The following is a 10,949-nucleotide window of genomic DNA, read 5'->3' as shown; positions in this document are numbered from 1 at the left end:
ATATATATATATAATATATATATATATATATATATATATATATATATATATATATGTATATATATATATATATATATATGTACATATATAATATATATATATATATATATATGTACATATATATATATATATATATATATATATATATATGTACATATATATATATATATATATATATGTATATATATATATATATATATATATATGTACATATATATATATATATATATATATATATATATATATATATATGTACATATATATATATATATATATGTACATATATATATATATATATATATATATGTACATATATATATATATATATATATGTATATATATATATATATATATGTACATATATATATATATATATATGTACATATATATATATATATATATATATGTACATATATATATATATATATATATGTACATATATATATATATATATATATGTACATATATATATATATATATATATGTACATATATATATATATATATATATGTACATATATATATATATATATATATGTACATATATATATATATATATATATGTACATATATATATATATATATATATGTACATATATATATATGTACATATATATGTACATATATATATATATATATATGTTATGTACATATATATATATATATATATATGTACATATATATATATATATATGTACATATATATATATATATATGTACATATATATATATATATATATATATTATGTACATATATATATATATATATATATTATGTACATATATATATATATATATATATATTATGTACATATATATATATATATATATATATTATGTACATATATATATATATATATATATATATATTATGTACATATATATATATATATATATATATTATGTACATATATATATATATATATATATATATATATATATATATATATTATGTACATATATATATATATATATATATATTATGTACATATATATATATATATATATCATGTACATATATATATATATATATCATGTACATATATATATATATATATCATGTACATATATATATATATATATCATGTACATATATATATATATATATCATGTACATATATATATATATATATCATGTACATATATATATATATATTATGTACATATATATATATATATATATATTATGTACATATATATATATATATATATATACATCTGCACAAATGTGTATATATATATATATATATATGTATACATCTGCACAAATGTATATATATATATATATATATATATATATATATATATATATATAGATGTACTAGCAGAGATATTCGGCGTTGCCCTTGTTACATTTAATTGAAGAATTAGACTTTTCTGTTCTATTTCCTCTAATGAACTGGAATACCTATGATTCGAATTTTATCAAAATTGCAGATGAGGATTCTTTCCCTCTTTACACACCCTAAAAAAATACTAATCATGATACATGTATCCCATACTACTGATCTTTATGTGTAGAATCCAAAATTCCAGTCTTATAGAACCTGTTAAAAGGATTTTGCTCCTGAAAAATGGATGTCGTAGAGTTCTAAAATGTTGGAGTTAAAGCCCCTATTGGGGGTGGGTGTCTTAATGTCAACCAGAGAAGTTGAATAGTTGAGAATCTTTTTAACTTGGGTCTTGTATGTATTTTTCGAATTTCTTTGAAATAGGGAATATATGTATGTTCACTGGGTTTGTAAAAGAGAGCAAAGTTGCAGGAAACCAAAAGCAGTCAATAAGCAGTCAGTTACCTTACCCTAGTTGTTACTACTCCCCAATGTAGGATTCCTCACCATACAGGTGACAGGCACAGCTGTAAGCTGCATTACGGATGTATAGCAATTGGAAGGGCGTGATCCAACTCAAACATTAACAACTGTGTGACGTGAGGGCTAAGGGAAAATGAAAGTGTCACCTCTGGAGTTTGCAAATGACTACTATACTGATAGGTAACTGGACAATAAATTTCCAATCAATAAATGTTTTTGAATAACCAGTCACTCATCTGGGAAGGCCTTGAAATCAATGTTACCATCGGGGGACTATGCTGTGTGTTTCATACAATTTCATGGACCAAAATTACTGAATTCATCCTTATGATATTTGGAACTTACATTCAATGCATAAGGGCGGGTATAATGCGGTATGTTTGGTTTGAATTTGAGATGGCTTAAAGGGGGCAGGGTCAATGGCTTTCTCCAGGTCAATGAAAGCCAGGGACAGAGGTTTATCTTTGGCTTGTATATATATATATATATATATATATATATATATATATATATATATATATATACATATATATATATAATTCTTTTATTTGTTTCAGTCATTTGACTATGGCCATGCTGGAGCACCACCTATAGTTGAGCAAATCAACCCCACGGCTTATTCTTTGTAAGCCTAGTACTTATTCTATTGGTCTCTTTTGCTGAACTGCTAAGTTACGGGGGACATAAACACACCACCATCGGTTGTCAAGCAATGTTGTGGGGGACAAACATAGATACACACAAACATATACATATATATATATATATATATATATATATATACGATGGGCTTCTTTCAGTTTCTGTCTACCAGATCCCCTCACAAGGCTTTGGTTGGCCTAAAGCTGAACCTGGAAACATGTGGTTGGTAAGCAAGCTACTTACTACAGAGCCACTCCTGTGCCTATATATATACACATACACATGTATGAATATATGTATGTCTGTGTGTGTGTGTGTGTGTGTATATATACATACATTTGCATACACATGTTTAGATATAGATATATATGCATATATTGTATGTGTATATATATATATATATATATATATATATATATGTGTGTGTGTGTGTGTGTGTATACAGACATATATATATATATATATATACCGCCTGACTGGCCTTTGTAGGGTTTTCGAGCGAGATCGTTGCCAGTGCCCCTGGACTGGCTCTTGTGCGGGTAGCACATAAAAGACACCATTTTGAGCGTGGGCCGTTTTCGTGCGGGTGACACGTAAAAGCACCCACTACACTCTCTGAGTGGTTGGCGTTAGGAAAGGCATCCAGCTGTAGAAACTCTGCCAAATTAGATTGGAGCCTGGTGTTGCCATCCGGTTTCACCAGTCCTCAGTCAAATCGTCCAACCCATGCTAGCATGGAAGGCGGACGTTAAACGATGATGATGATGATATATATATATATATATAAATTTGTGTTTTTCAGGTGGCAGGATGATGACGCACCAAAGCTGACATTGTAAGATGAAGATGCTGAGAGCAGTTGGAAAGGCATTACAACAGCAAGAAGCAATAATAGTAATGATGAATGTCTGCTAGGAATTGGCTGGAATCAGTCAGAACAGATCAATTTTTATTTTTTACTTAATTTAATTTTTGCCCTTTTTTTTTTTTTTTTTTTTTTTTTTTGCATATTTGATATATTTTTATATTGTTTTTAAAAAGAAACAAAAAAATTTTTTTACCAATCTTAAAAAAAAATAACAACAACAAAAACAAGCTTAAAAAGAACTGACTTTCCTGTTGAAAAATAAACTGCAAATATGCTTAAAAGAAAGAATAATTGCTCGGCAAACTGCAAAGCGGTTATTTTGGGCCAACAAAAATTTTGTACGTTGTGTGAGAAAGATCATGGTGAAGATCTGACCTTTGACCTTGAAACTGTTGGAAAAGGAAAACCTTTTCGCTGCCAGTTTTGCAACCAGGCGTTTTCTGACTCGTGCCTGTTTGTGAAACACATGGAATTGCATCTTGGGAAGAGTCTGTATCGGTGTGAATTCTGCGGCACTCTTTTCGGGGATTTTTTGGAGTTGATCACTCACCGGAAAGACCATCTGATGTTTGCCTGCAACCACTGCGACAAGAGGTTCGGCGATGAGGAATCGCGGAAGAAACACGTTAACAGACTTCATGAGGACCCTCTGAGAGTGAGTAAGAAAAAATTTTCTCTGAGGATCGATGAAATCCTCCAGAAGAATACGGCTGTCCTGAAACCATTCCATTCCTGTGACATCTGCTTTGAGAATTTCCCGCAGTTGTCGCAGCTGCTCATTCACAAGAAGACGCATACAAAGGAAAAGCCGCATAAGTGCAACATCTGCGGAAAAAGCTTCAAACACGACAATGTGCTGAAGGTGCATCAACAATTGCATGAACAGCAGTTTGTCTCGGTGAGTGTCTCCGCGGGTGACAGTAAACACGCCAGCACCCTCTGCAACCAAAACCTCTCTCATAACCGCAAGACTGCGCCGCAGCAAACTCAGATGCAAGCAAAAGAGAAACCCAAAGCCACTGCTCTCAAAGAGAACTCCGACTCCAAACCAATCCCAGTGCTGTTGGCAACACAGTTGGGTCCAACAGGTGTTGCTCTTTCAGAGCATACGGAACCAGCCATAAAAAAACGGGGCCCTGTTATAGAGAATCTAACACCAGCTCATCTGGGAGCCAAAACTGTGTATTTACTTAGTAAACCGCAGACTCAGTTGAACTCGGCAATAAATATTTGTCCGCCATCTCCTCTGCTGAACATACAGCGAAATTCAGTCATTCAACAGGTAAGGCATGACAGACCAGTGCTTGTTGCCGGTCAGAATGTTCCGGTGAAGATTCTGAAATCACCAGAGAAGGTCGATTCAGCAGGGTTTCTAAGCAATGGTGTTTCGCTTGAGAAGAAGCAACAACAACTCGGAGCGGTCGCTGTGTCCGATCCTAAGAACAACATTTCTACACCAAAAGTCAATGGCAAAAGTAACAATGGGGTCGTCAGTCCAGTGGTTATGGAGAATTACCTGATTTTGAAATTGCCGTCGACAGAGACGAACCCCTTAAAGATACCAAATTACGGTGCCATTGTGCAATCTCATCCATGCAGTGTTGCTTCACCTGTTGTGACGGCACCAACACAGACAGCAGAAGCGATGGAAATCAGCATCGCAGACTCTACAAGTCTTCATCTCAATAACAGCATTAATTATTCCGAGATGAAAACGAAAGCCTGCAAAACCAAATCTGATCGAGAACCAGATTGTAATAAAAGTTCCAATCTGGGCCCAAATCTAGAAAGGGATCAAGAAGAGCAGCCTCTATCCCTTGTAAAATCAGAACCAGCTGAAAATACTGAAGACAAAGGTTTTGAGAACTTTGCCAAAGACACTGGCAAAATAGAATCTATGTCTGCCTCTGTTGAGATGTCGTCTCAAGTTGTGATGCATAGTGAAACACCTTCTCGGAATGGTGAGGAGAACAAACTTGAAGCCGCAGTGAAAGCTGACGTTGAAGTGGAACAGTGGATTAAGCGGGAAAGAGATTCTTCGGATTATGAAATGGTTGTGGAATCTGATGCTGTCCCCGAGAGACGTGAAGTCGTGCCGCAGTCCTCCGTGAAACGAGAACTAGCAGAACGTGCACCGGTTGAAGAACGAGGGGAAACGAGGAATGATTTCGTGTTGGCGGTGAAACAGGAAGTTGAAAATGAAGCGAGTTCTCCAAGAATTCCTGAAGGCAGAGTAATTGATGCTGCAGAGAAAAGTCAAACAATGATGCTGGTTGAAGACAAACCGGGGGAAAATGCAAAACAGGAAAAAGGAAACGATGGTAAAAATGAACAGAAAGAAGGAGAAGAAAATAAAGACGGTAGGGAACATCTCTGTATACATTGTGGGAAGAATCATAGCAAAGCTCTGGTTGAGTTCCTTGCACAAAGTCCCAAAGACAAGCCATTCAAGTGCCAAATCTGTGGGGATATATTCTCCATTGGGTGTCTTTTCATTAGACACATAAACAGCCATGAAGAGGTAGAGGGCAGCATCCTGTACCAATGTGAAGTCTGTGGCAACATCTTTGAGCAGTTTCTCTCTCTGTTCTCGCATCGGCAAGCAAAACACCACCGTTTGTCAAACTACAACTGTACCCAGTGTCGGCGGGCGTTTCTCTGTGAGTCTGACTTGAAACGTCACAGGCGACTGGTACACTTTGTCGAGAAGGCCTTCGTCTGTGACTATTGTTGTAGGTCCTTCTCGCAGAAATGCAACCTCGTGTTTCATCGGCGCACGCACACGGGCGAACAGCCTTACGGTTGCGACCACTGTGGCAAGCGATTTGCTCGACCGGGCAACCTCAGCATTCACCTGCGCACACATAACATGGTATCGAAACTGAAAATGCACAGATGCAACACGTGCGACAAGCCGTTCAAGACACGACAACAACTCAAGTTTCATGCCCAACTGATGCACCACAACTACCACGATGACTATCAAGACCGTAACCATGACAACCGCAGTGGTAGAGGCAGCAGTGGAGGTAGTGGCAGTGGCAGCGGCAGCAGCAGTAGAGGTGGTGGCAGCAGCAGTGACATGCCGTTTAAGTGCGACATTTGTGGTGATAGTTACTCGAATTGCAAGGATTTGAAGGAACATGTACAACTGCACCAGTCAGGAGACAAACAGACTTACAGATGCAACAGTTGCGGCAGGCAGTTCTTGCACTCCTATATGCTACTCCGGCACAAACTCTCGCACAAGGGCCGATACTGTCAGTCGGCTAAAGTCCAGTCCTCTCGGACGGCACCACAACCATGAATGTTGAGAGAGGACCCACCCCACTGCTCCAGTCTCCATTCCCACCTTATTTTAAAAAAATGTGGGGGCACGGCCCCTCCTTCCATCAATGCTGATGTCTCACCCCCACCAATCACTAAATGTGTGAAAGAAATAGAAACAGATGGATCTGCCTCCATGTGACCGTTCACTGTTCTCAAAATAGCTACAGAATTTTCCTCAAAATCAAACACTTGCCATCAAGAAAATGTAAACTCACATTAGACAATGTAGTCCTAGATACTCTTTTATTTGTTTTAGCCATGTGGCTGTGGTCATGCTGGAGCACTACTGTGCTATGTCTGAATAAAAGAACAATCAGATGGTCACAGCTGAAACAACTGTCTTTCATTGTAGGTCCACTGGATGGGGACTGACCTAGGGTTAAATAACAGGGAAGGGCACATTGGATAATGTAGTCCTAGATATACTTTCTATCATGTTCTGGTGGATCAACACTGACCTGCTGCTGAACAACGATATCAACATCAGCAACAACAAAGAAGGACACATCAGATGATGTAATCCTAGATACACTATGCCTGAATAAAAGGCAGGATGGTCACAGATCATAGCTGTGGGGGATCAGGGCTGAACTGAGGCTAAACAATAACAACCAAAGCCGTCCAGAACTGAAATAATTATTAACGTGGAATGATATGGGGTTGTTTTTGTTGTTGTTTAGCCCTAGGTCAGTCCTGATCCACTAAACCTATGATCAAAGACGTTCAAGGACTACATTATCTAATGTGTCCTCCCTAGCACTTTTTGTTTAGCCCAAGGTCAGCCCTGTTGGGGCTGGTCCAATAGATCTATGTCCAAAGGTGCTCCGGCTGTGACCATCCTGTCTTTTATTCAGACATCGTGTATCTAGGACTACATTATCTAATGTGTCCTCCCTAGCACTTTTTGTTTAGCCCAAGGTCAGCCCTGTTGGGGCTGGACCAATAGATCTATGTCCAAAGGTGCTCCAGCTATGGCCATCCTGTCTTCTATTCAGACATCGTGTATCTAGGACTACATTATCTAATGTGTCCTTCCATGTTCTTTAACTCTATGTCAGCTTTGATCCAGTAGGCCTATGATCAAAGATGTTCCAGCCATGACCATCCTGTCTTCTATTCAGACATCGTGTATCTAGGACTACATTATCTAATGTGTCCTTCCATGTTCTTTAACTCTATGTCAGCTTTGATCCAGTAGGCCTATGATCAAAGATGTTCCAGCCATGACCATCCTGTCTTCTATTCAGACATCGTGTATCTAGGACTACATTATCTAATGTGTCCTTCCATGTTCTTTAACTCTATGTCAGCTTTGATCCAGTAGGCCTATGATCAAAGATGTTCCAGCCATGACCATCCTGTCTTCTATTCAGACATCGTGTATCTAGGACTACATTATCTAATGTGTCCTTCCTTGTTGTTTAACTCTATGTCAGCTTTGATCCAGTAGGCCTATGATCAAAGATGTTCCAGCCATGACCATCCTGTCTTCTATTCAGACATAGTGTACCTCGGACTACATTATCTAATATGTCCTTCCTTGTTATTGTTTTTTTAGCCCCAGGTCAGTTCTGATCCAGCAGACCTATGATCAAAGGTGTTCTAGTTATGACCATCCTGTCCTTTATTCAGGCATAGTGTACCTAGGACTACATCATCTAATGTATACTTCCTTGTTTAAAATAGTACGATGTGATTTGAAGAAGGCATGTGTTGCTATTTCTAACAGTTTGAGCGACCACATTGTGGTCTCCTTTTTATAAAGAAACTTTCTGACAGACCTTCCTTCCTTCCTTCCTTCACACCCTCCAGCCCACTAAAACCCAGTGATCCGGAGACTGGACCTTGCTAGAAACCCCTAACGACAACACTATTGGTCACCAATAACGATTTAAAATAGATAAATACTCCCAAGACCCCCTCCCCCACACATACATCCTGCCAACCATCCCAACATCCCTAAGACAGACCCCCCTCATCGCTAAAATCCAACGCACAACCCCAGTTATGTATAAACTCCTACATTTTGTTCACTGATCCTATATTAAACTTTGACCCCTTATGCCATATTTCCAGACCATTAATCTCATAATTAATCCATTAATCCCTGTCTGTAAATAACCCCAAATTCCCTGTTCCCTGAAGCCACATTGAACTTTATTCCATATGTAAACCCTATTTCTTGTCTGAAATCTCACATTAAATCTTTATCCCTATCCCAGTCCTTAATCCCATATTAAATGGGATTTATATATGGATAGGGACTTAATATCCCTGTCTATACATAAATGCCTATCTCCAGGAACCTAATCCATATAAACCTTGATCTCCAGACCCTTAATCTATCTCAAGACTTCTAATCCATACATAAACCTGTCTCCAAGGCCCTAATCCACACATAAGCCTCTATAATCCTCAGTTTCCTGATCCATTCATAAATCTAGCTACCATAACCTTGAGCCATACACAAACTCCTACAATTCCCCTGTCCCCTGATCCATGTATAATCTCCCATCTCTTGACTGTATGTAAACACTGGTCTCTAGAACCTTAATCCATTCCTAAACCCTTGTCTCCAGGCCCCTAATCATGCATAAACCTATATTATCCCCAATCCCTGATCCATACATAAACCTTGATCTCCAGACCTATCTCTTCTCCCTATAAACCCCCAGTTCCCTAATTTGTAAGTGAACCTGTCTCTCCAGGGGTCTAATCCTGCCCTAATCCGAAGTATTTAATCCCAGTCTAGTAATGCCACATATAAACAATGGATCTTGATGAAATCCTATCTTTTTCTGTTCCCTGCTCCTTTTTTTTTTTTTTTTTTTTTTTTTTTTCCGAACGAAAAAAAAAGTTCTGATGTTTCCAAGGGACACAATTTTTATCGTCTAGGAAACAACAGCAACAGCAACTATCACAAGAACAATTACATTAAGACAAAACCTCCATCACCATTCCCATCAACGCAACTATCTTCGCAACTACTAGTCACCACTTCCACCACCACCACCACCACCACCAACCATAACATTAACAACTACAACATTAGCAACAACAACACCACCACCACCACCACAACCACAAACACCTTTACCATCACAAGCATCACTACTACTACCACCACCACCACCACCACCTCAATCATCACATCACCACCACCACCACCACCAACCATAACATTAACAACTACAACATTAGCAACAACACCACCACCACCACCACCACCACAAACACCTTTACGATCACAAGCATCACTACTACTACCACCACCACCACCTCAATCATCACATCACCACTTCCACCACCACCACCACCAACCATAACATTAACAACTACAACATTAGCAACAACAACAACACCACCACCACGACCACAAACACCTTTACCATCACAACAAGCATCACTACTACCACCACCACCACCACCACCACCACCTCAACCATCACATCACCACTGCCACAACCGCCACCATCACCACAACCACCAACAACATGAACTATAACTACAACTACAACAACAACAAATGAAAAAGACACACAAAAAAAAACGAAAGAAAAGCAAACGAAACTTCTTGAAATGAATGTTAATGTTTATGGATCTGGACAACCCACACTGACACCAAAATGTTCAAACTTGGACTTTGAAGCAAGAAAAGATATGTTAGAAAAATACAGACAACAAAGATGAAGAAAGAAGTAGTTTTTTTCTATCTGTCTGCCTGTTTGTCAACCAGCTTGTTTATCAATTTCTCTCTCTCTCTCTATCTATCTATCTATCTGTCTTTCTATCTATTGGTTTCTCTCTCTATCCATCTATCGGTTTCTCTGTCTACTGGTTTCTCTTTCTATCTATCGGTTTCTCTCTCTCTCTCTCTCTCTATCTATCTGTCAGTTTCTCTCTCTCTCTATCTATCTGTCGGTTTCTCTCTCTCTCTCTATCTATCTATATCTATCTGTCTTTTTGCAATGTGTTAGTTTAATTTTGTAAATAAATTCAAACATAAAAAAGTTAAAAAAAAAATCAATGATGCTTGTTTGTTCTTTTTTTCTTTCATTGGGGTCACACACATACACACACACATGAGGCACACATAAAATTTTTGTATGTTCTAGTAAGCAAGAAATCAGACAGGACCCTTCACCCTTCAAGTAAAACAACCCTGTACGATATACCGTAAAGGTATTGGCAAAAATTTCATTTGGTGTGCCCAGTGCAAACTATTGACACACAAGAGATGCAGTGAAATAATAGGAAGATTAACAGAGGAAGTAGTGTTTGTCTGTGGAAGATGTA

At 37.4% G+C, this 10,949-nt stretch overlaps 1 protein-coding gene across 2 annotated transcripts in view; it reads left to right on the top strand.

Annotated features, from left to right (window-relative positions):
- Nucleotides 1-10,681, top strand: part of LOC128251284 (uncharacterized) — a 26,508-nt gene extending 15,827 nt beyond the window's left edge. For both annotated transcript variants that reach the window (XM_052978138.2, XM_089346291.1), the window contains exon 2: nt 3,258-10,681. In XM_052978138.2, coding sequence (XP_052834098.1) covers nt 3,595-6,630 — 3,036 coding nt within the window. In that variant the 5' untranslated portion in view covers nt 3,258-3,594 and the 3' untranslated portion in view covers nt 6,631-10,681. The remainder of the gene's footprint in view (nt 1-3,257) is intronic.
- The last annotated feature ends 268 nt before the right edge of the window (nt 10,682-10,949 follow it).

The sequence above is a fragment of the Octopus bimaculoides genome, chromosome 30, assembly GCF_046866305.1.
Source record: "Octopus bimaculoides isolate indiv1 chromosome 30, ASM4686630v1, whole genome shotgun sequence".
Taxonomy (NCBI): Eukaryota; Metazoa; Mollusca; class Cephalopoda; order Octopoda; family Octopodidae; genus Octopus; species Octopus bimaculoides.
The sequence above is the reverse complement of the archived record's forward strand: the minus strand, read 5'-3'. Positions and strand labels throughout refer to the sequence as shown.